The sequence below is a fragment of the Barbus barbus genome, assembly GCF_936440315.1.
Source record: "Barbus barbus genome assembly, chromosome: 22".
Lineage (NCBI taxonomy): Eukaryota > Metazoa > Chordata > Actinopteri > Cypriniformes > Cyprinidae > Barbus > Barbus barbus.
This window is the reverse complement of record NC_136750.1, coordinates 18790048-18817070: the sequence shown is the minus strand read 5'-3', so window position 1 is coordinate 18817070 and position 27023 is coordinate 18790048. Positions and strand designations below refer to the sequence as shown.

The 27023-nt window shown below is 37.5% G+C and overlaps 1 protein-coding gene across 7 annotated transcripts in view; it reads left to right on the top strand.

Moving 5' to 3' along the window:
- LOC306888547 (rho family-interacting cell polarization regulator 1-like) overlaps positions 1-27023 on the top strand; it is a 78843-nt gene that overhangs the window by 20070 nt on the left and 31750 nt on the right. Inside the window, exon 1 of one of the 7 annotated variants that reach the window (XM_079446912.1) lies at positions 19501-19766. The exons of 4 other annotated variants lie outside the window; for them this stretch is intronic. In XM_079446912.1, coding sequence (XP_079303038.1) covers positions 19748-19766 — 19 coding nt within the window. In that variant the 5' untranslated portion in view covers positions 19501-19747. Of the gene's footprint in view, positions 1-19500; positions 19767-27023 lie in introns of those variants that run through there. 2 more of the 7 variants (XM_079446915.1, XM_079446917.1) reach the window with 2 other exon arrangements.

Genomic DNA, 27023 nt, shown 5'->3' with positions numbered 1-27023 from the left:
ATAATGTTGATGTTTATCACTTTTTGCATTCCAAAATTAGTGCTGTCAAATGATTAATCGCATCCAAAATATAAGTTTTTGTTTAAATAATGTCTGTACTGTGTATATTTAAGTATAAATACACACACACAAGCATGTATACATTTCAGAAAAATGTTATGTTCATATATTAAATATTTATATATAATATAAATTATATGAATATAAATATAGAAATAAATACTGCAGCAAACAATAATAAATACATGTAAATATTTTCAAAATATGTGTGTGTAGTTATATACACAATACATATACACAGTACACACACATAATATGTAAACAAAAACTTTTATTTTGGATGTGATTAATCATTTGATAACACTAAAAATTATAAATTGTAGTGTTTTGTTTATCAGTTGTTGTCGATAGCATGAAAATAATTATCAGTGTATGGGTATTGGGCAAAATATTAATATCTGTGAATCCATAATCAGCGGCCTACTTTAAAGTTTAGGTCCCTAAATGGACCCTGGTCTAGAGATCTATTGCCTGTCCTACAACTTTATAGACTATCCCCTCCACATGACATGGAAACCAGGAGAGCCAAAATGTCCTCATTCCTTTGACGTGGCTATGTCTTGACTTCCAGTTCTTTGTGTGCTGTGCTATTTATGAACTTGCACGTGAAATTTGCTGCAAATCTTGTGACTCTACTAACCGTGAGGCCATGTTGCTGTACCCGCAGCCGTACAGTCTGTGAAGAGTGTGGGAACACTTCTTTTGGAAAACTCAGAGCCTTGTGGGCAGCACCACGGGCCACACAATCTGTCCTTTGTGCAGACCTGGACCGACATGAAGGGATCTAATTTAGCTAATGATTTGATCAAGCAATGCGATGAAAGTGATCAAGTAAAAGTGTGTGCTGCTGGTCATACTGTCGTAGTTGACAACTTCATGTTTTTTTGCAATCTGCAAATCGTTGTGAATGTGACATTTAGCTAGAGAGGTTAGGTGCATATTTTCTATTCAAAAATGGGGCATTATTCATGTTTTCATTATCTTCTTTTTTTAGTTACATCATATTTGCTTATCCAAACAGTGTGCCAGATGTGTACTGTGGTTCCAAGTCTTGTTTAAGTAACATTTACATTCAACCAAACAGCTCTCTCTTTACTAAGTCAGAAATGCAATGTGAACATGCAGTTTTTCCCTTCCACTTTCTCTCTATAAACTCTCTCCCGATTATTTTCTTTTTCATTCTGATTCCTCACAAAGACATGCACGTCCTCCCCCCAGAGGAAAGACTGTCTGTCCTGACTGACCATTCTGAAAATAGGCACGCCTTGAGGAAGGACCAGTTGACTGGCTAAAAAAAACGTCTACAGTAGCTTTCATTCTTTTGGCTTGAAATGAAATCTGTGTTACCTGACTTACTATTAGAATGCAGAATGCCTGGCGATTTGGCAGCACACAATTGGGTATTTATTCCCAATTTTGTATCTTGGGATTCTGTTTCTTAGAAATGGACGTAGGTTAGCTGCCTGCGTCTATTTTGCCTTTTATCTTCTACAATGCTTTCCCTTCCTTCTCGGGAATCAGATGCATTAATTTTTCTTCCTGTCGGTCAGACAACCACTAGTTTCAGAGGAAGCCAGCGCGTCATGAAATGAGTGTCTGGATCTGTGTGGGAGGTTACAAATGATTCCTCCAGTCTTTTTCACCTGGAAGTGTGCTCTTCACCGTATTGTTGCTGCTGCCTGAAGGTTGGATGCTTCTCTTGCAAAGCACAAATGTTTTCTGTTGTTTCAGCTCCACTGGCAGCAGTTAGTTTGTGACTTTAAGGAGATAAATGTATCATTCTGTGTTATACCTTCACAGAGATTCCACTGTAAAAAAAGATTTTACTTGAGAAAAGTTCTAAATTAAACACAATTGTTGGAGTATGGTTTAAAATAAAAAACAATTTCAGTCTTTCTACTTTGAAATTCATGTTTAGGCTAATTCAATGTGTTACTTGGCATCCCTTTGTAATTATTTTTGAAATTTCCTTTATTTAATTTCCTAATAATGCACACCATCCTCCTTGTTTAGACACATATCACATGCACACAAGGCCTCCTACTGTAGTTTATGTGGCGTGTTATTAGCGATGGTTAATTTGTTTGATTGCAGTGTGTGCCTCCACAGTGGGTGGTGTTCATTTTTAAACTCTTTTAAACTTTTTCTCAGACTCATCCCTGCTCAGAGCAGTGACCCGGACCAGTGGATGTTTCACAAAATATGTTGTCGGAAACAACATACTTTATATAAATATTTTTATATAAATAAAATTTGTAAATAAATTTTAAGCAAACCACTAGTGTTAACAAAAGCATCCGTGAGCAAAAACGCATTTACTGAAGAAACCATTCCATTTTAGCTTGCTTTTACAAGACTTTCTGCTTTTTTATTGTCACTTGGATTGCAAGTGCATTTCTGTACCAGGTGAGATACCAAGCAAGTTTACTATGTCAGAAAAGCCATACATATGGTGCTGGTATTTGATGTAAATGTTAAAATGCATTATATAATAGTATTATGCAAGGAACCACATGAAAATAAGTCGTTGTTAATTCATAATCTGCACTGTAACCATAATTTGTATGAAAAGGTAAACAATTGTTGGTGTTTTACTGCCACTAGTGTTCGTTTTAGCTGGAAACTGAACTGTATGTATAGGTAACTTTTTGGAGTTGCAAAAATGTAAGTAGAGGATTGTTTTTCCAATGAGCCTATGTTGTAAATATCAGTCTGTCATATAAATGGGTTGTGGTTCAGTGAGAGAGTTAGTAGTGAACGCAGTAAAGACTCAGTCAGTCAGTGCTATTTCACAGGTGAGTTCAAGAGTCGTTTGTGAATCTTTTTGACTGATTCATCTGATTTGTCTAAGAACCAGTGCTTAAAGAGTCTTGTTCTTGCTGTTACGTCTAGGAGATATTGTCAGGCACTGTATCAAACATCAAACTGGTCACGTTTTCCTGACTGTCCCCAACAGAGTCCTTTTTTGTAACATTTGTGATCATTTGTCACAGTCTGGAGAACTGACTCGTCAAAAAAGTTTTTGGTAGTCTGTTTGAATTTTTGTGGGTACTGTAACCTAGTTTGTGCTTTTTTTTTTTTTTTTAGTCGACAGCCCAGAGCTCGGCCTATGGCTGTGTGTCTGTGGGAAACTACAGCATAGTTGTGTCAGTGCTGTCTCTTGGATAAACAGGAAGCTGCTAATACTACAGAGCTTAGCGCTGCAGTTAACCAAACCCACATTAACCCTCATGTGTTTGGAAACAAAGTGCTGTCAACCCTCTGCTGAACATACCAAAAGAAGATATTTCTAAGTGAGATATTATTTTGTTTTGTGAAACAATAATGCACTGGAGAGGTAACTTGTGCATGTAACTTTGCAGTGTCGTGCAGTTATCATGCAGCACTGCATATCTTCCAGCCAAGAGAGATTTTTCAGGATGGTTTAGTCATTAAATCCTCATTTGACTTTTCTTTTTCTCATTACCTCGTCCAGAGCTCCCACCCATCCGTCTGTGCAGCAACCTTCCTTAGCCCAACTCGTCTCCCCGTGTGTGGATTGACTGACTACCCACACCAGCAATAAGAGTCTGTTTTCTGACTGAGTAGGGAAATTAATACCTAGCGTCCCTGATGATAGTGGGGGCGTTTATGATGATATCATTGTGAAGAGACAAACATAAGTTTGGATTGTTTCAGTCTGCACTGCAAACTTCACCAGCTGAGCTCACAATGATATAAGTAGGGCTTTCACAACTTCTTTTGTGACTCTTGAATATAATAGTTTTCCGTGAGTCAGTTCATGAAATCTTTAAATTTTTTAAAAACATTTTAGCAAATATCCACTGTTCAAAGTTTTTGGGGTTGGTAATAGTTTTTTTTTTTATTTATTTTTTTATATGTTTGAATAAAGTCTTTTATGCTCTCCAAGGATGCTTTTGTTTGCTTTAAATTTCAGCGAAATCAGTAATATTTTATTATTTTATCTACATTTTTAAGGATTATTTGATGTATAGAAAGTTTATTAGAAAGTTTATAGAAATTAGTATTGTTTTTTTTTTTTTACTTTCACTTTTGATTTATTTAATGAATGCTTGCTGAATAATAAAAAAAATCTTACTGAACCTAAATTTGAATGGTAGTGTATGTATTTAGGTTTATTATGTATTGTATATTAGTGCATAAATGATTATTTGTGTTCATTTAGTAAAAAATGCAAATTATGTTTGCACTATGATGTTTCTTCAACTTTTTAAGCCGTTTTAGAGCAAATACATAAATATTGAGAGATGCTGAATATTGTCACAAAGGCCTAAGAATATTAAGAGAGGATTTTTGTAGCTACAATAAATATCTCAGCAAAAATGTCAAATATGCTGAAGACAATCAGTTTGATTTGCTGGAGTACTTCTTGATTCCAAGAAAAATAATTTTCAGTTCAAGTTCTTGTTCCCTACAGATAGGACTTGAGACTTGAATAAGCCACCTGTTATTTTTGGCTTCTCTTAACACTCTTCAAATTGAAGTAAACATACCTGAGCGTGTGCGGTGAGTTGTTACACAATGCTGGAATGTTGAGCAATGTCTGGATGATTCACAATATTGTGCCATTCATGTGGTATTCACCGCTAGCATAATCTTGGCATTCTGAATACGACCCAGCATGACCATGTGCTTAAACTGACTGTCATTATAGGGTTGCCATGGTAATGTTTTAGTGAACAACATCCACAACAGGCATCATGGCTCTGTGTATTTCAGAAATGCATAGCGGAGTTGTATTTGGCCTAGCATACTGTGTAATTCCAAGGTAGGCTGTGTATTATAGTACGCTGTGTATTTCTGGAGTGTGTCATTACACAGTGAGAGAGAGGACTGTTATTACTGAGTCAGTGCAGGGGAGACGGAGCATCTGGATGGGTGACTCACTCTCTCCCCAAGGCGCGTTCACACACACGGGACTCATGAACTGTGACGCAAGACACCTAAAAGTTTTCAAGAATAACTTTTATTTGCTCACTCAAGACAAACATTACACAGTAGTGCAGCTGAATGTGCTGTGAGAAACCATTTGCTATTTATAATTGGTCATCTAGGGTGGAGGAACAGAGACAGAACTAGTGGTCAGCACATGGATTTTTCAGTGGCTCATACTGATATCTACAAAGTTGGGTGAATGATATAAAACTGATATGTCTGTAGTCTAAATGAAAATTAATTATACCAATTGAGATGTACTCATAAATGTTGAATTTTTTTTAAACAATATTAATACCACAAAAAATTCACTCTGTTTTAAAACAATTTTGAGACTGTTTTCATTATTGACCAATGTTAAAGGATACTTGCTTATGTTATGTTGTGTTGTTATATTTTTATTTTTTTATTATTTTTATTATTTTTTAAAAAATATTTATTTATATTTATTTTATTTTGTGTTTGTGGGGGGGGATGTAAAATAAATTTACAATAAATAAATAATTTTACATTTTTAAATATTATTGTAGATTTAGATTGAAATATTTTAGAATTAAAATATTAAATGATTAAAAGTATAAATTTTTTTATTTTGAATTCTGAAACATTTGGGATGGTTTGGTATTATCAGTCAAAATTTTAAAACACTTGAATATATTGAATTTGTCAATTATATGAAAAAAAAATTTATATTAAAAAAATTATTTAAAAACAATTATTTAAAATATATTATTTTAGATTTAATGCTTAAATATTTAGGATTAAAAATATAAAATCCAATTATTTAAAAAAATATATATTTTGTATATTCTTTATTTTTTAATAATAATAATAATTATTAATTTTTTGGAGGTCGGTTTTTGTTGGCATTTTAGTGGTCAGTGCCACACTGCTACATATCAGCATCAGCCATTGAAAAACCCATATCAGTTGACCATTAGTCTCCATGACAGTGAGGTCATCGTAGGAGTTTCAGTGCTACTAAGAACATTATTCTGTTTATAATGTGGGTATATAATTTATTCTGTGGGTGTTGACGAGGGCCGTGCATGACCATTGGACCATGGTGCTTTAAAAATATCCACTGTCTTTATCAGCATATACCACCCCTGTGAGATTCGTTCTGTTTTCCAGTTTGTCACAGGTGTGTATGGCTTGATCTTCTTGACTGTGACTAGTTCAGGATGATGCCATCCTCAAAGAGCTGTGTATTGTGACAGATCACTTACACCTTGCCAGTCTGCTCTCTAAGTTAATCAGCTTACACCATCCAGTCTCTGAGACAGCTGTGTGGTCTGCCGCAAACACACTGTATAAACCTAATGCCCTCCACACACACGTCTCTCTCTAAGCCCGTGACTGTCTTTACTCTATAGCCAGAGTGACTTGTTACTCCTTAAGTGTCTGTGATTAGCTTGCCACCAATGATGTATTTGTACCAAAGGCCACAGACACTGTCAACTTCCTCAAGCTCACACAAGTGCTGACAAACGGGCTCATGATACCTGTGAATTTACTGAAACTGAAATTCCATGCAATTCTCATGTCAATATATTTGTCATCATATGTATAATGGTCATCATTTACTCATCCTAATGTTGTTCTAAACCTGTGTGACTTCCTTTTGTAGAGCACAGAAGATATTTTTGAAGAACTGTTTTTGTCTATATGGTTAAAGTCAACGAGGGCCAGTCTTGTTTTGGACCCCATTGACATTCATTGTGTGTACAAAAAAGACCTTTTAAGAATATTCTGAATCAGCGCCTTGTGTCCTGGGACAAGTGTTCTTCTTATAAACAAAAGGAACGGAGATGGTACAATCTGAGACCGATGAGTGATTTATTACAGCCTCCGTTAGCCTCAGGCTCGACGCGTCAGATTTTCAGAGCTATAGATCAGGGTTTCTCTTTTGGGGGTTTACAATAAATGCAGCAAATGCCATGTGTTTGTGAACGCAACGGTATATATTTGCATAATTTCCAACATTTTATAGCACTTCAGTACTATTCTGCCTAAATAAAAAAAAAAGCGTAAGGATTTGAAATGTTTAAAGCTTGAGGGTTTAAATATTTGAAAGTGAAGAATTTAAGACATAAATATTAGTATTGTAACTTTTAGTGTGAAATAATTGGCAAAAAAAATGTGTTTTACAGCTAAATTGTAATTTACAGCAGTAATATATTTTGTCTTCAGTTTTGTTATTAGAGTTGTTGTAATATTGCTACTGCTACTACTATTAATGATGATAATTAGTACTATTATAATAACAGTGATTATTTTTATTGCTTTGTTTTTTTTAAAATACCAATGTGAATGTGATATGGACTGAGACACTATTACTAAAAATATGTTTGCATCTACTTTAAAGTCAAAATAACACACTTACCAAAAGGATTAAATATTTTATCTGCTTGCTTGCATGTCATGTGATCATTAACCAATATCAGAGAGCCGTTAACATGTGAATGTGTTAGTCATTTGTTAAAAAAATAACTTAATATATTGGGGCATACTTCAAATAAATATTTTACATCTACAAGGTTTAACTGTTTGGGAACCAATAGATATTTAGTTTCATTGCTTTTTGGTGACAAAAACCATGGAGCAGTTTTGTTGCTACACAGACCCTAATATGGTAAAAGAAGGCGTACAGAGTTGCTGTTAAATTCACAGCGAGCTGGAGTGTCTTCATGCATAATAATCCTGCTTGATGTTCTCCCAGTGGTGCCGCCAGAACCTCAAGAGAGGTCACACCGGCTAAAGATCTCCGAGTCCTGCTGGACTCCTGATGATGGGAAATACGTGTGTGAAACTTCACATTCCTGGGGCTAGTCTGTAAGATACTGAATCCAGTGACAGCCATACTGCAGTGCATGAAAGTGTTGTATTGGAGATGTTCTGATAGGAATTGCTTTCAAAACGATGTTTGAGTGTCAGTTATTTATAGAGGACCACTGTGATTTCATGTTCTGGTTCAGATGGGCTTGAGATTTTGTTTTTAATAAGATTGTAGCGTTTGTCTGGATGTGGGTGTTAGTCGTGCTCTGGATGCGTGCACAATAAAACCAGCCCGATCTCTCAGCAATTCTTACATATTTTACGTGGTGGCTAATTCGTACGAATTTGTACGACCTCACTTGTACAAATTCATACGATTTTTGCTAAATCGGACGTATTTTACGAGTTGCCAATTCGTATGAATTTGTACGAATGACCTACACCTAACCCCGCCCCTAAACCTACCCGTCACTGGGGTTTAGACAAATCGTACTAAATCGTATAAGTGAGATCGTACGAATTAGCCACCTTGTAAAATACGTACGAATTGGTCGTGAGATAGCGTTGAAGAAAACACAAAGTACATCTGTGCAACACATGAACAAGGCTTTAAAGTGAAACGATATAGAAGAGCTCACACAGAAGAATAATCCTCCTCCTTTCAGTGATAGGACTTTAGACCCGACCAGACCACAAATGCAGAACACTGCTGTGTCTCTGAAGGGTTTAAACAAACAGGAAGTGGAGGTTTTCATGTCTGATCCTCTTTCCTTCTCCAGAGCCCTCGGCTTTAGGATGATTCCTTGATTTGTTTATGAAACGAGACTGGGAAGGACCCCCTCCACCTTTTTTTCCCTTTAAGATGGTTTTTTTTGGTCTACGCCCACACTCGCACATTTAGGTCATAATCTATTTTAAACCATCAAATCTGATCGGAGAAGATCAGAGACTTGAAGACCTCTCATATCCCATTAGGCCCATATTACAGCTCATTATGGGAGTGATAGGATAGGACAGGACAGAAATGTTAAGTTAGTCTACATAAATATCGGTGGTCTTTAAATAGTTATTAAAGTGTTTTCTTTGCTGCGATCATGACAGCACATGATCTGCAGAGCCACATACTGTTGTATTTTAAATATCCGCATCCAAACGATTTCGGATGGAATGCTGCAGGTGCATTATTGGACTGCCAACATGCATGAAATTTGTTTTTGGAATTACGTTCACAAGTAGACATCCGCTGAGGTTTGGGGAACTAATACGCTAAAATGAGTCTGGGTTGTTGACAAGACATGTCCAGTGTGACTATGCTATACTTCATGTAGAATGATGTCAAACATTCATAATAATTCTTGTATAATTATTAGGTTTGTTTGATGTGAATTGAGTGACATAATGACATGGAAAATTTGTACTTTGTATATACATACTTTGTGGTTAATGTATATATATTTTATATAAAAAAACAAAAATTGTGCTGGGCAACGATTAATCGCATCCAAAAATAGTTTTTGTGTATATATGTGGGTGTTCTGTGTATATTTATTATGTGTATATAATAAATAAGCACAGTACACCCACATATATTATGTACACAACTTTTATTTTGGATATGATTAATTGCGATTAATTGTTGCCCAGCACTTAAACAAAAATCTCATCATATATGTTAATTTAAAAAAATGCTACACTTTAACAAAGTTAAGGTAAATTATAAATATTAAATAAAATGATATATTTATGTATTTATACAAGCATGTATAAATGTGGATGTATTTATAGGTGTGTATTTAAAAAAAAATAAATCTAATTATAAATATTAATTTATAAAAGATAAATAATCTAGCCTGAAACATAAAATGTAATTAGATTATATATTAAATAAATTATTTTATTTTAGGTTAAAATGTAGTATATTCGTTTTTTAATTATTTATAATATAATATTTAAAAAAAACATGCTGTTTGTATCTTTAGGGTGAGGTGTCTATCTTTAGAGATGGTTGAGGTGCATTGTATTTTTTTTAAACTCCAGTAACCAGGATTATTTCTGTTTTTTGTTACGGACTGTGAGGGCATTTTCTACTATATTGTCTTTTCTACAACACTGTGTAATATATTGACTGATTATACTTCTACATTGTAGATTGACCCATAAGCTTCTTAACGTCCAGCAGGGGATTAAACAGAAAGTCTTGGATTCATTAGGGTCCAGGATCTTGCCTGTACCCCAACAGCAAGGACGAGCTGCGGGATGTTTCATAAACTTTCTCTTATCAGACACAGCCCAGTACTTTCATAAACCGTAAGGAGATCATATGAAAGTGAAGATGGTCTATTTAAGATGTGTGTTAGCGTGCCATAACTTGCTGAAGCATTCGTGTATCTTGTGTCTAAGGAATTCATTTGATTTGTGTCAGTACCAGCATGATGTGGCTGTGTGGGAAAATAGTTATCCATAACGTGGGAACTTTTCTTAAATCTGCCTAGAAAGATTTGCTGTAAGGTCATGAAAGTTCATCATTTCCTGTGTTCAGGTTTAGTCGTGTGGAGACGGTATGCAGGCTTCTTTTAAAATAACCAGTTTAAACAATGACTAGGTCAAAACGTATTAGGCTAAATGAAAATACAAATGCATGAGATACATGCGATTAGAAGATAACTTCGCTTCGGAGGAACACAAGGAAGTGTGACTACATTGTAAAAGTGGATTTTTCAAAGTTTTTTTTTTTAAAGCAGGGCTCTACGCTTTTCTTTTTAGGAGTGCTTGTGCTCCTAATTTAAAATATCTTCAAGATTCAAGATTTTTATTTGTCACATACACAATTATACAGAGTATAACCAGCAGTGAAATGTAGGTCAGGTCCGCTCCAAGGACAGTGCAATTATATAGAATACAAATATTAAGGAAAAGAAAAGTAGAAAAAAATTTAAGAATAAAATAAAAGATAAAAAATATAAATGTGCAGGTCAGTATGTTGTTGACTTAAATAGTAATAAAGAGGAATGTGCAAAAAAGTTGTACAGGGTATGTAAATAGCAGCAATATGAGGTAGAGAAAAATTATGAATAGCTTATTGATATAGTGATATTTACATGGAGTCAAGTGATGTTATGACACAGAGTTAGAGTTTAGGAGCCTGATGGCCTGGGGGAAGAAGCTCCCCCTAAGTCTCTCAGTTTTTGCCATCAGGCTACGGAAGCGATTACCAGATGGAAGCAAAGTGAATAGGCGGTTACCAGGGTGATTAGAGTCCTTAATGATTTTGACAGCTCTATTTTTGCAGGGTTTGAGGTATATGTCCTGCAGAGAGGGGAGAGCAGACCCTGAGATGCGCTCAGCTAAGCGCACAACTCTCTGTAGAGCTTTGCCGTCCTGATTGGGGCTGTTTCCATACCACACTGAGATGCACTGAGTCAATACACTTTCTATGGTCCCTGAATAGAAAGTATTCAGGATTGCTGGTTAGACCCTGAATTTCCTCAGCTGTCGCAGATGGTACAGTCTTTGCCTGGCTTTCTTAACCTGTGTTTGGATGCGTGTAGTCCAAGTCAGGTTCTCGGAGATGTTTACACCGAGGTACTTGAAGCTACTCACCCTCTCCACAGGGGTCCCACTGATCATAAGAGGAGTGTAGGGCTGCTGCTGTCTCTTCCTAAAGTCCACGATCAGTTCTTTAGTTTTGCTCACATTCAGAGACAGACGGTTGTCCTGGCACCATGATGTGAGTCTCTCTACCTCGTCCAAGTATGCGGTCTCATCGATGTTGGAGATGAGGCCCAGAACCACAGTATCATCAGCGAATTTGATAATGGATGTGGAGCTGTGAGAGGACACGCAGTCATGTGTGTAGAGAGAGTAGAGCAGGGGACTCAGGACACAGCCCTGTGGGGCTCCTACGTTCAGAGTGGTGGAGTTTGAGGTGAACTGGCCAACTTTCACCACTTGAGGTCTGCTGGTGAGGAAGTCTTGAATCCAGTCACAGAATGAGGAGTTTAGGTCGAGGTCTGTGAGTTTAGAAGCCAGCTTGATGGGGACTATAGTGTTGAAAGCTGAGCTATAGTCAATGAATAGCAGCCTTACATAATTCCCATTGTTGCTGTCCAAGTGTGTGAGGGAAGAGTGGAGAACGTGAGAGATGGCATCGTCAGTAGATCTATTTGGGCGATAGTATCAGGGTCCAAAGTATCAGGGATGGAGGAGCAAATGTGGCTCTTTACAAGTCTCTCAAAAACCTTCATGACTATAGATGTGTGGGCGATAGTCATTCAGGCAGGAGGGTTTATTGTTCTTTGGCACAGGGATAATGATGGATTTTTTGAATGAGGTGAGAACCACGGAGGTAGCAAGGGACTCATTAAAGATAGAAGTGAACAAACCAGCGAGCTGATCGGCGCAGGACCTCAGAACAAGGCCGGTTATCCCATCAGGTCCGGCTGCTTTCCTGACGTTCACTTTCTTTAGCGCTCTCCGAACCTCATCCTCCGACACGGTGATTACAGGATTATCGCTGCTCTGCCTGCTGCTTCCTGACACGCCGTTGCATTCGAAGCGGCTGTAGAAGATGTTTAACTCGTCAGCCAGCAACGGATCTGCTCTCACCTCCGCGGAGGATTTGTTTCCGAAGGCACAGATGGTCCTCGGTCCCTGCCACATCCGTTGAGAGTCATTGAGCTGGAAATGAGACTCAATTCTGTCTCTATATCGGTGTTTGGCGGCTCTTACTGCGCGTCGGAGAGCATAGCACGATGCTTTATACTCGCTCATATTCTCGGTCAGAAGAGCCTCATTGTAAGCGGCAGTACGTGTGTTAACCGCAGCACAGATTGTTCTGTCCACCCACGGTTTCTGATTGGAGAATGTCCTTACAGTTATTGTTTCTGTAGCTTGCTCGGTTATTGTGTTTACAAAGCTTAATGCTACATCCGTGAACTCGCTGATGTCAGATGAACTCGCCCGGAACATGTCCCAGTCGACGTCATCAAGAGCCGCCTGCAGCATAGTCTCTGAGTGGGAGGACCAGCGCGTCACTACTCTCTGCATCGGGATAACCAGAGGATCCTGAACGAGCCTTTGTTTGTATTCCGGAAAATGGCGGCATGGTCCGATTTGCCAAAAGCCGGTAGTGAGCGGGCTTTGTAGGCATTCTTGAACTGAGTGTAGCAATGATCCAGTGTATTTGGTCCTCTAGTTGGACAGGATACATGTTGGCGAAAGTTCGGCATGACCTACCTGAGGTTGGCTTTGTTAAAGTCTCCCGCGATGATAAAGGCAGCGTCAGGATGTTTGTTAATGTAGCCGCTGAGCACATCGTGAAGCTTAGACAAAGCCAAGCCGGTGTCTGCCTGTGGTGGAATGTAGCAGTAACAATGATCGATGAAAATTCCCGGGGCAGATAAAATGGGCGGCAAATAATGGAAAGATTTTCCAGATGAGGCGAGCAGGAACGCGACAGAATGGAGATATTCCTGGGATCACACCATTTCTTGTTAATCATGAAACGCACTCCTCCACCCCTGGATTTACCGGCCTCTGCTGTTCTGTCCGTCCAAAAAACAGAGAAGTTATCACTTGGCATAACAGCGATGTCTGGGACCGAGGACGAAAGCCACGTTTCTGACAAACAAAGGATGTTACAGTCCCTAATGTCCCGTTGGAAACTAATCCTGGCTCTAAGATCGTCCATCTTATTCTCCAAGGATTGGACATTTGCGAGCAGAATGCTCGGAAGAGGAGGACTGTGAGCCCTTTTCCAGAGTCTATCTCGAATTCCAGCGCGTTTCCCGCGGCGCTTCTTGATCCTTCGCCTCGGGGGGTTATTGTTCATCTCTGCGTGCCGAAGAATCTCAGAGGCCACCCTGGATTCGTGGCTAAAGTGTCCTGGAACAGGTTGGTGTAGCGGTTTCCAATGTCCAAAAGTGTTTCTTTGTTATAGGTGATCAGTGCCGACGTGAAATGTGTAAAAAGAGAAAGTAAAAGTAATTAAAGTTTGGACGGCGTCCGAACTCAGCGGCGCCATCTTGAAACCTGCGCCATCTATTTAGGAGCATGGTCAAAAATTTAGGAGCACCTTCAAATCAATAATCAAAAATTCATATAAAAAAATTAACCTTCCCATTACGAGGTGATGTTTGACTCCTTAAAGTGATTTACAGGGAATTTAGTTTTTACCTTTGTAATGGCATTTTTCTAACTTTATTAAAAGTATGTCATCTTTTGTCAAATTCAAAAAAATATATTTTTATCATTTCTAATTAAAACAACAGAATAAAAACAAGTAGAATAAGATGAAATCAGTATTTAAGAAATAAATTTGTACTACGGAGGTGGCACAGAAGAACACAAGTGGCTTGTAGGTGTATTTTCAGATGTTGCTCAGAGGTTTGCATAAGTGCAATTAAATTCATAAATTCATGTTGAGGTTAATGTTTTAAATATACAATTTTGAATGTAGAAATATTAAATGATTTAAATAACAGAAAAGATACTTTAAAAAATAAATTAAAACTGCCGGTAGGTGGCGGTATGTCACTGATATTATCACTGAATCATTTATTTAATTGATTTGTTCGAACGGATGATTAATTCAGGAATGAAGTACGTGACTGTCTTTATGAATGGGTAATTGAATCATTGACTCACTAGATTCGTTTAAAAACACAGTTCATTCATAAACGAAACACCACTGTGTTTGAATGGAGATGTGCAGCGACTTGGCTGAGACTTTGTTTGAAACTATTTTCGTTGATGAAATAGAGAAAAATAAGTTAATAGTGTTGTAGTCAGACAATATAAGTCACTTAATATTAACTTCTTGTTTAATGAACTGTTGTATTAAATCAATATCACATTTGCAAACTCCCTTAATAATCATTAAAAGCTGCTCTTAGTTCATCGCAATCTCACAAAACTCCATTATAATCAACAAAGCTCTATACACTGCACAATAAATCTCTTATTTACACTGTCTACACTTTTTTTGTTATAATGAGAGAATACGTCTGTGATACATTACTCAACGCTGCAAAAACACGCAAGTACGTTAGAAACCTTTAAAGCTCCCTCAGCACAAATACAAATATGCTGATCAGGTCAGTCGCACTGTTGCTCCTAAATATTTTTTCATAGTCGCAAGCAGTAGTTTTCAGTCGCACTGTAGAGCCCTGTAAAGTATGTTTTACACTTCACATTAGACATAAACACCCAAAAAAGAAAATTTGCTGTTAATTTACTAGGGCTCTATAAAATTAGTTTTATTCCATTTTTTCTGTTTTAAATTTTTTTTTAATTAAATTTAATAATCAAAAAGCATGTCTAATTAATTGAAATCATAAAACTTACACAATTTAACAGCAATTTATTAAAAGTTTAACAAATTACATTTTAAGGCCATATGAAATACTTTTTTGTTTTTCTCAAGTTTAGTTTTATTTTATGTTTTCCATTTAATTTTCTGGATTCCATTTTAATGGTTTCATTTAATTGTAATAATCAAAAGCATCTCTAGATAATTGACTTTATAAAGAACATTTTTTTTTTTCAGAAATACGGTTGTGTACATTTTTCTGGTAAATAAATTCTGGTATAATTTTCCTGATAAATATTCCTTAAGAATAATGTTTTAATAATAATTGTATTGTTAGTAGTAGTACTATCATTACATTAAGTAAAATATTTCTGTCACAGTTTCTTCAAGTTAAACCAAACTTTTATTTTGACGGGTTGCTATGAAGACCTTTAAGTATCTCTGTTTGATGATAGTTTTTCTCAAAATAAATGGTAAAATCCTCATGAAGTGACTCAGAGCAGTTCTAGAGACTGTTTATGTGTTTATGTGTTCATGTAGTTCATGCAATAGTATTTTGTGACTTTCTTTCTTCAGTAGAACAGATTTTTGGCTGAAACTGGTCCTTGGTGATTCGTAAAATGCAAGTCAGTGATTACTTGCGCTTGAGAGTCAAAAAGCGAACAGGCAATACAAAATTCTTATACCTGTGGCTCCTGCTGATATATTGAGGTCTTATGAAGCAAAACAATCTGTCTGTGCAAGAAACTGAACATTATTTACAACATTATTTCACGTTTAATTCATTGTGTTACTTAATGATTAGCTATTATTTGTAAAATTGACTAGCAATTTCTGAGTGAACTTTTTAAAGCTTCATAAATTAAAAGGAGATTTTCTCCTTGAAGGGGAATGTATTTTGCTTTAGTGCAAACTCTCTTAAAGCGTTTTATTGTTTCGAAAGTACAAGTTGTCAGGCAGTGGCAATATGTTTTTTTTTTTTTTTTTAGCATGCGGATGTAAAGCCATCAGCAGAAGCGATAACACTCTTGCTCAAAATGCAGAGTCAGTGGAACAACAGCACACCTCCACTGTAATTCACAACAACTCCTCAAATGGCCACTAAATAAAGCATTATATTTATCCTCTGCCCCCCTCACATCCTCTTTCGCTTGTTGTTATCCGTCTGAAGGCAGGCACTGGAGGAAATGAAGGTCTTATTGGCTGACCGTTAATCAGTTGCTGTAGAAATAGAGATTTTTAGGAGATGGTGGTTAGACCAAGAGGGACGTGATGTCAAATTAATATCTGAATTTTGACATTCATAATCCTGTTTGGTTGTTGTCTAGATCAGAGAAAACAGACCAGTCATTGCTGTTTTTTATTCTCATTGAGTATTCCTGACACTCAGTACAACCAGTGTGTGTTTGTCTGTGTGTGGAGATAGAGGGATTTTCCACCTGGTGTTCATGTGTGTCGGTCCAGAGGTCTCTTATTGTGACTCATCGTAAGATCATCATAAGCACCTTTTGGACATGACTTTGTAGCCTCTACATCTGGCATTACCTTATGGTAGGTAGTTATCATTGTATGGCATCGTTCTGTTCCCTCATGTGGTTTTCCTACTGTCTGTTGCCCTGGTGTCACCATAACAGTATCACTATAGTGATGCCATGCTGTGGTACACAGATAAAACCAAGCTTTCCATATCCACAACGTGATATGAGTAATACACAAATTTCGTGATAAAGTTCAGTCTGCTGACCAACTGCCTGAGAAAGTGTTATACTAATATTAGCTTTGAAAATGAGAGCATTACTAGTGTATATTTAGATATTCAGATGCTTCTGTGCAAATAGGTGCTTACTAGGGCTGGGCAATAGTATGTTTAATATAATATCGTATATGGTATACGCTATTGATTGAAAGTTTGAAGTCAGTGAGATTTTCTTTTTGAAAGCATTAATACCTTTATTCAGCACGGATGCATTAAATTGATCAAAAGTGACAGAAAAATGTGAAGTGAAGTGTGGCGACCCATACTCGGAATTTGTGCTCTGCATTTAACCCATCCAAGTGAACATGCACACCGTGAACAGCCAATGCCCGGGGAGCAGTTGGGGGTTCGGTGCCTTGCTCAAGGGTGGTATTGAAGGTGGGGAGAGTGCTGGTTATTCACTCCCCCCACCGACAATTCCTGCTGGACCTGAGACTCGAACCTGCAACCTTCGGGTTACAAGTCCGACTCTCTAACCATTAGGCCACAACTTCCCCTAGAAAATGCATTTATAATGTTAAAGAAACATATTTTAAAAATTGTATTCATCAAGGAATCCTGGAAAAAAAATATCAGGGTTCACAGGAATAAATTACATTTTAAAATGTTAAAAAAAAATTTTTTTTTAAATGGTAATATTTTACACTTTTACTGTTTATACTATTTTTGATCAAATGCATGCAGCCTTGGTGAGCATAAGAGACTTGTTTCAAAAACAAAAAATCTTATCAATCAAGCTTTTGAACGGTAGTATATGTATTTATTCTGAAGTGGCATAAAAGTTTTTTTTTTATCAGAACAATAAACAGTTGCTAAATAGATTCAAAATATGTAATGTAAAATAAACCAAGGAAAAAAAGATGTTAATCATTTTCATTTATATTCATCAATATAACAATAAAAAAGCAGTGTTTGTTTTTACTAAAACATTTATTAATATTTAACAAATGAATAGCTGAGTTAGAATTTTACTACTATAATCTTAATGCTCTCACAATGGTGAGCAGCGCTTTACAATCATCGTGAATATCTTTAAATATATAAAGTGTTATTTAAATAAAATTAGGCTGTATCATGAATTATCATCCCTAATGCAGTGCAGTATTTTGTGTGTGAATTTTGTATGTTTGTACTGAACATTGATGTGTGTGTCTCTTTATGTCTGACCTTGCGTCATCTAATTGTTAGACAAATATTCAAACAGACAAGTGTTGTGACGACTTCATAGCAGCTTTTCGGTTACTGCTGAGTGAGTGATATGACCTCTAGACAGGCGTCTGCGGTGTGCTGTTGACAGAAATCTCTGGCAGCATGTGACAGGCTGCTAATCGCAACAGCAACTTCTATAGAACCACAGCCAATTAGCATCGACTTCTCCTTCATCTTTATATGTACGACAATTAAAGAAATATGAACACAGACTTCCATGGCAACAATCAGAGGAATTTGAGGTAAACGGCTTATTAGGAGTGTATATGAGGAAGGTATGATGTCTAGGTTTACTTCACAAAAACCAGTCATGCAAGCTGCCTGTCTCAAGCATTTCCCCTTACTCATATTCTCATTTGAACATCACAAACATGTTTGTTTTGATCTGCCATTTCAGCTACGTATTAATATGTTATATGAAGTTGCCTTATACGCTGACCATAATCTGTTGTCTTTGATGATCTGTGCTGCTGTCATCGCTTATCAAGATGAAATTCTTGTTCAGGGGAAACGGAAATTGAAATTAAATTTCACAGCTTATATCATACAGGCTAAGTCTAAAACATTGTGCCATGTTTTAAAGAAGACCCGTTACTGTATCACCTAATATGGCATTATATTATTAAATATTTGACAGCATGGACCTACATGGATTAAGCAAGTCCACATGATGACAAGACTGGATGTAAAAAGTTATTTGAATAGAAATGGTTCTTACAAAGATGACATGAAATGGAAATCACATTGACATGAATTTTTTTCTAAATGCATGTTGTGAATGATTAATTTTTTCAATATTTTTTTGACCTTGTAAATGCTTTAACTCAATCTTCAACAGACTTCTCTCTTGTTATGTATGCTTGACCAATCATTTTAGTCTGCTGGATAGGACCAAGTCCCCACACTACTTTGAACGGAAGCATAGTAATTTTAGTAGGTTAAAAAAAGTATGAATTGATGTGTACTACTGTGGGAATTGAACCTGTTCTAGTGACCGAACTGATTTGAATGACGTGAAGTTTCCACACAAAGTTGTCTTTGATGCTCTGTAGCCAAAGGCAAGTCTACTGCTATGTTTCATTTAGATAGTGATCAGATTTACCATATGGAGTGTGATTCAGGAAAGTGGGAATTACCCAGAATCTGTGACTGATAAGAGATAACCCCTTGAAATTAAGGGTTTCAATTAAGCATAACCTGAGACTACATCAAGCTTGACATCTTTTGAAAGACGTTCCACCACTGTTCAAGTCAGTGTTTCATGCTATTCATGTACAGAGTGACCACATTATGTAAATATAACAGGATTAGATTCATTATTAACAGTTTGGAAGCTGGAAACTTCTGGAGTGAGTATGGCCTGGGTGTTTATTATTAAGAAACAAAGTGCAGGCCCTTTGCTGGAAAAGGGAGAGGCAGGAAGAGTGTGATCAGACAGGGAAGTGAACGGGAAACAGAACGAGGGGGAGGAGTGGGCTGTGTGGAGGGCGACGGCCTTCCCATTTCCTGGCAGCTTCTCTCTTTCTCTTTCTGCCAGTGCTGTGAGAGTATGAGTAGAGGATGAAGACCACCACAGCTTGGAACTGTGATTGTTCTTTCTTAACTTTGAAGAGTCTTAAGGAAAAGCAGAGGAATACGTCTTGTTTTTTTCAGCATTCATCAGAAGACGACATTGCAACATGTACAGTGGATATGGAGGTACTCTTGAGATTTATGAATAACAGTTTTGTGAGATACTATCTAGGTATTTGAGGTATTTTGTCACCTAATATTGATGAGTTACAGCTTGAATGTTGGTGTTCATGTTGTAAAGGGTGTTGAGGTATGGGTATGTGTACAGTCAGATGTGTTGTGAATAGAATATTTTGGATGTTTATTGAATTAATTTTTTCTGTTTATATTGAAGAATGATGTAGAAAGGTTTCCTTTTCTCTAAGTTGAAAATCTCCAACAATGGCTTGGCTAAATTTTGTTTAGACTCGCCAAGGACGCTGGCAGCCATAGCTACACAAGAAGTGATAACGTGTCACAAAAGTTGTTTCCTATTAGATTCTTTTTTTTTTTTTTTTTTAAAAGTCGTGACGTATTGTCAAGTATGGTGACCCATACTCGAAATTGGTGCTCTGCGTTTAACCCATCCAAGTGCACACACACACACACACACACACACACACACCGTGAACACACACCCGGAGCAGTGGGCAGCCATGCTGCGGCGCCCGGGGAGCAATTGGGGGTTCGGTGCCTTGCTCAAGGGCACCTCAGTCGTGGTATTGAGGGTGGAGAGAGTGCTGTACATTCACTCCCCCCACCTACAATTCCTGCCGGCCGGGGACTCGAACCCGCAACCTTTCGATTACGAGTCCGACTCTCTAACCATTAGGCCACGACTTCCCCAGGCCTAATTTGATATTTTCTTCCCAGTTCTGTGGACAGCTGTAGTGAAGTGAAGGTAATCTGAAAAGATACATGATATAGTTCCTCACATCAGGAGCTGTATATGTTTTCACAGGCCTGAGTTAGTTGGGAGGGGAATGATGGTGGATTTGTGGTTTTCGTCATTGTCCAGCACTGTTTCTGTCCAGATGTTTCTAGGTTTTGTGGTGGGACCATTGTCATTTTGGGACAGACGCCCCACTGGGTTCCCATGTGATGCTTCTATTGGAGTGAGAGAGAGTGGACACTCAAAGTGTGTTTACTTTGGGATACAGTTCAGCCTGGCACCTCGGGGTCATCTAGAACAAACATACAGGGAGGTCCTTAAGTTTACCGCTGATCCTCCGGGACTATACCTCTGGTTTACTTAAGGCCTGTTAAAGCAGAAGCTGTAAAAACTCATTCAGATGATCCTCACAATTCCAGAGCTCAGGCCTGGCCAAATGTTGTAGAGAACTGTTGAAGGAAATAGCTTATATTATTAATGATATCTCTTAACTTTTGAGCTAATCCGAAGATTTGCAGTTGGAGAGGGAGGAAGAGAAACAGGGAAACAGAGCCAGTTTCGGGTTTCAGGCCTTCGCTCAGAGAATGGAAGGAAGGATACACCATGTGGGGCAAATGTTAAGAGATAAGGGATTTCAAAAAGCCACATGACTATTATTAACTCTCAAGGTGCTTGTTGTCACATCCTGGTATTGAAGAAAGATTTCCACAGCAGCATATCATTACAAATAATTAATTGATGATAGTGATAGACCGATATATCAACCAGGCCAAAAATGTTCAGATGATAATATTTTAAAACATAAATAATGTGTGTATGTGTGTGTATATATATGTATGTGTATTTTAAAAATAATATTTATTGGCAGGAAATTTAATTTATTCTTATTTAAAACATTCAGTCCTTAAAATGGTGCGAATTAGATAACTACTATGCACCAACATTTTGGCAACTGAAAATATTCGTCCAAAAATGAATTTTCTATTTAATCTAAAATAGAAATCATAGGGCTAGACAATATAGATTTATTGTCTTTGATCGATCTTCAGTTCAACCAAGAACCAAGCAGCACAATAAAGCGACATTTACTTGCAGAAATTATATATATGTGTGTGTGTGTGTGTATATATATTGAATGTTTGAATCATTTACACCAGGGGTAGGCAACGTTGGTCCTGAAGTGCCGATGTCCTGTAGAGTTTTGCTCCAACCCTAATCAAACACACCTGAACAAGCTAATTAAAGTCTTCAGAATTACTAGGGCTACAGGCAGGTGAGGGTTTTTTCAGGGTTGGAGCTAAACTCTGCAGGACATCGGCACTCCAGGACCAACGTTGCCTACCCCTGATTTACACCGTTTTATTTTTATTTTTTCTCAAAGTGGAGGTCATTTTACAGGGGCAGACTGTCAAGTGGGATTGGAAAGGTGCAGAACTGACTTCAGATATCACATTAGTGCACTTGCGCAAAATCGGAATATCTCATAAAACATTTACGAACAAGCACCGTTTCCATCCAATGTGTCAACAAAATCGTCACTTCCTGATAAACTGGCACTATAAATAACTAAGAAAAGTAGGAGAAGCTACTGAATCATTTTCATATATAATAAATTACTTGCACCTCAGAGTGAGCAGATGAAACACAATGAATGCGTCATTGCTTTCGGAGGTGGATGCTGCTGTTTGTGAACGCAGTCATGTAACAGTTCTGGGTGTATCTATGTAACCGGTATGTACTGGAACCGAATCAGAACACAGATTTCGGTGCCTCATTTCGGTGCCATGCCTGAGCGATCGATTTAAATTTGTCCTTTGATTCTCCGAAACGAACGTAAGAAGCGTCATCACAGGCACTGCACGTGAAAAATAATTTCCCGACTGAGAAAATGCACGTGAACTCAAGTCTGAATGCTAATAATACAAGTCCAACAAATCTTTGTAGTAACGCGAGTGTGCTGTTTTCACATGTCAACACAAATGTGTTTGGGGATTTTCCTGGAGCATCATGAGTTCCGCTACTTCTGTGACTGGATATGTGGATTTTTTTGTGCGAGGGCGCTCCCTGGCGTCCAGTATGAATTAAAAAGACATCATGTATTTAGTACTAATGGCCAATCCAATTATTAATTGGTACTTTTTTAAAAATATTTTTAAAATAATTTTTTTCGAAGTATCAGTTAAGGCACCGGTACCGTTTTAAAAGTATCGATTTGGCACCGGTATCGAAAAACCCCAAACGATACCCAACCCTATCTGGGAGGCAATTGTATAGAAATACTTTGACAGACTTTGCTCGGGCATTTCCGAATGACCATAACAACATTTCAGATGCTGTGGAATGAGATCGGCCTGCTGGTTAGTCAGATTTTGCTGTCCCATAGAGCAAAGTCATATGAATTTTTTGATGCACTTGGAGGAATTTATTCGCAAAATCAATTTCTGTCTCCCTTTATTCGCATTAACCCCTTTTCGCACAAGTCAAAAACCACCTCAAGCTAGCGTAAAAACGTTTTTGGATATTAAGGCATTTTTATTCAAAATTCATCGTTTCCATCACTCGTTTCTGATGCGATACTTCAAAATGCGCATGAAAGCAGAGTGATGGAAACATAGCTATTGTGATGTTTTGGGAACCATTTGACGCTCTTTGCTTGTTCCCATAGAGATTTTTTTGGACACGACTTTAGGTTTCTTCCCCTCTGACTGTGAACCCTACTAGTGTTTGTTTGACAGAGACCAGGCCCTGGTAATCTCTGATATGAATGGAATGTGTCCGAGACACAGAGGCTACCGGCTCCAACATAATGAATGTGCTATCATCACGACTCTCGCAGGGAGAAAGCACAGGCGAGCTTGCTTTTATTTCACAGGTGCTCACCCCAACCACTCACAATGTGTGGATGGAACTTGAAAACCATAGAGCTTGAAGAACAGTATGCATTGATAAAATGTAGCCTGGTAAATCATCGCACTAATTTGGGTTGGTTGATAGTGTCTAATGGTTGGATTCCAGTTGGTTTGTGTCAGATCAGGGGAGGGGAGGCCCCCAGGTGCTTTGTTGTTCTAGAATAGTCCTGGAGCAAAGCCAGACCACCAGAACAATGCTGATCCACTCTGATCCACACGCTTCAGAAGAGCCTGACCAGCTTTGATTATTGTGAAAACAGTTGACGTGCAGTTGGAGTGTCCAAATATTTCATAAGTGGTGGCTTTGGGTCCTGTTGGACAGGTGGGAACACAGAGCAACAATTGGAAGGATGAGGCTTTGATGGTGTTTATTTGTTCTTCATGAAAGGTTCCGGTGTGTGAAGGGAATGTTGTAGACATTTCATTCCCACACAAGTCATGGTGAAAAGGAAGAATGTGCCACTTGCCTTGTTTACCTGGTGACACAAAGGAGGAAAGAGGCTCGCCAGAAGGTGTGTTTGTGTTTATGAGGTCTAGGGAAATCATTTCTCCTTAATTACTGATGTTCATTCACATGCTTTTGATTGAAGTGGATCTTCTGTAGATTTTTTTTATATTTTTTTTACATGGCTAAATGTCTTTTTCACATGGCCTTTTTTTTTTACAAGTCACTGTAATTGGCAAGAATTGAGTGAGTGTTATTTAATGTAAGGATGAAGAAGATTAATTTATGGATGTGCTGATATAAAAATTCTGTCCAATACCAATAAACTATTTTTATTTTTTGGGTTGATAGCTGATATTATGATTTTGTACTATTTTGTGTATATATAAATTAAAAATAAAACGCCAAAAAGTAAAATAAATAATTTCAGATTAAATGATACAAGTAAATTTAGGCATCACAAAATTATATAATGTACAGTGTGAAAATTGGATATTAACTTTGAGATTTCCTAAAGATTGCGTTTAACAATGTTATTAAATTTATGTGTATTTTTAAATAGTGAGATGATGACTAAGGTAGTCTAAAGATAAAAAATTATACATCTGCAGTTAAATATTCAATATTGACTGATGAAGAAAAATAATATACAAAATAAAAATGTCTAATATTGTCTATATGTGTATATAACCAATACAGAACCATTTAGAAATATTTTCTTCAACCAAGGTCCATTTTATATTATTTAATGTGATTTTTCCACATATAGTAAATGGACTGTGTTATGTCAGCAAGAGAAATATAAAAATGTACAAGAAATCGAGAAATGTAGGGGTTATCATACCAATAGTTAGCTGCAGATGTTATTTTTCTGTCCTCCCTCCATCAGACAGTGGAATATCCTGCGGGAAATGAAAAAATTCCACTTCCCTCAGTTTCCCATCCTCCACGCTTGGAAGCACGAAGGTTTTTATTTTCCATCAGCATCAACAGACCTCACCATGTTTACACTCTTCACTGATCACAAGACAAACAAAGAATCCTTGAATAATTCAAATCTGAAATGCTTTTGAAATATTTACATGCTTACTTTGCTCAGAAAACCTGTTTGTTATAGTTGGTTTAATTGCGTTAATTATTTACTTCATCAAGCATTTAACATTGTAATTCAGAGAAGACAAATGTCTAATAAAACTATGCTGTTGCATTCAGTTTTATCAAAGAGCAAAACTAGACTTCTTGTAAAAACCGGAATCCAGTCCTTAATGCATTCTCCCAGTAAGACAATCTGAAGTTTTTCCTCTCAGTGGAGGTTTTAGGCTGGAGGGCAGGACATGTCCTGCTCCGTACCCCAGCTGTGATGCTCTCTTGCTGGGCACAGTGCAAAGAATTCTCCCTTCAGCAACTCTGATGGCCTCTGAATGAATTTCACATAGCTGAAATACTTTAGTCAGTCCAGAGAGTCACAGGTGGCCTTTAGGGTCCTCTCAGTAGTGCAGAATTACATATTTAATAAGCCGAAGATCTTTATAAAGTGCTTGGGTTTGTTGCTTGTCCTCCACTTGAGTTTAAAATAAATTCTGGCATCCTTCCTTAATGCAGCGATGTATTGCTGTATCCATCTTTGTTGACTAAATCATGAGCACTGACCATCCAAGTCATTATGGTGACTAAAACACACCTGTGCTGGTGTCACAGCTTAAGTGATCTCATGTGCTCAGATATGCTGGCTCACACCTCTGAATTTCACCCTACTGTGACTTCAAGGCCTGTTTTCCCTCCCCTTGCTCTTCTCTGGAAAGATTAAATCTTAATTCAATTTAAAACAAAACTCGCTGCGTTCAACCTGCCCTCACAGACCCATGGGGAAACTGCTGTGGTTACGTAATTCTCTGTTTTGTGTTGGATATGTAGTCACATTAAAGTTTTGTTCCATGTTCATGTAACGTGATACTGACTTTCTGTTAAGCTGATAACTTCAGACTTTTGACTCTGATTAACATGACTTATTTGTTTGCACTAGCAGCCTATCTTTGTTAATCTATGTAGGTATATCCCATCATGTTTCTTGTTCAGCTGTGGGCTGAGTGGGTCCATTTGGTTCCTGTCCTGGCTAAAATCCACAGTGATTGGTGTGGTGTTAAGTGTAATCTTGACTGCTCTGTCCTCCCACGTTGTGTCCACAGGGTGTTTTTATGGCAGTGATGTCTGATAGCCCATGACAGGGTCATTGATAAGAGACCTCACTGATTATATACAAGGAACTCCATGAATGGCTAATCTAGAAACTGTTTATCTGTGCTGAAGAGCATGATTATTTTCTTTCTCTTTTTTTCCAGTGTGATATAGCATGTATGGCTATAAATTAGAGTGATAATGCAAATGAGTCAGTGAATCAAAGCTTTGAATCAGTTAAGCAAAACGGATTGAACGGATTAAAAAACAAAATTATCAAGTAGCTTGCAGTATTTTTAGGCTAGAAATGTTGTTATTATAGAGGGTATGCACGTGACGTCACCATCTGCTGGAGTGACTGGTTTTGCCCACTGAGTGGCAAAAAGACTGAATGGCAACATTGGTTTCAGCGTGAATTCTGTGACAGAACACACAAAACACATCTAAAATGAGAAAGTGCTTTGCGATTGTACAAAAAAGATTTGACGAGGTCTGAGGTATATTTTTACTAGGGCTGACCCCTAATAGTCGACTAATCGTTAGTCGACCAGAAGAGGCTTGGTCGACCAAAATTTTATTAGTCGCTTAGTTGCAGAAAAAGAAATCCACATTGGCGAAGTCACGCAGATCGTTAAAGGCTGGTCTAAGGTAATACAGTACATCGGCCAGGACATCCAAACGCTCGCCTATCATTCATCCACCACAAATATGGCTTATCATCTGAAATATGTAAGTATTAGCAACTTAACATGGCCGCTCAATCTAATGTTAATCTAGAAAAATGTTCAGCTTCACTCCACACAGAGGCTTGAACAGCAGCGCACTCACTGCAGGACAGATGGAGGTGCTGGTCGCTCACTTGCTCTTAAAATACTCCGTAATTTTTGGTCATACAGGCAAGATTATTTGTGTGTACTCACAATAAAAACAAAATGCACTTTTGTAAAATAATGAAAGCAAACAGGATACGCTTTCTGCTTTCT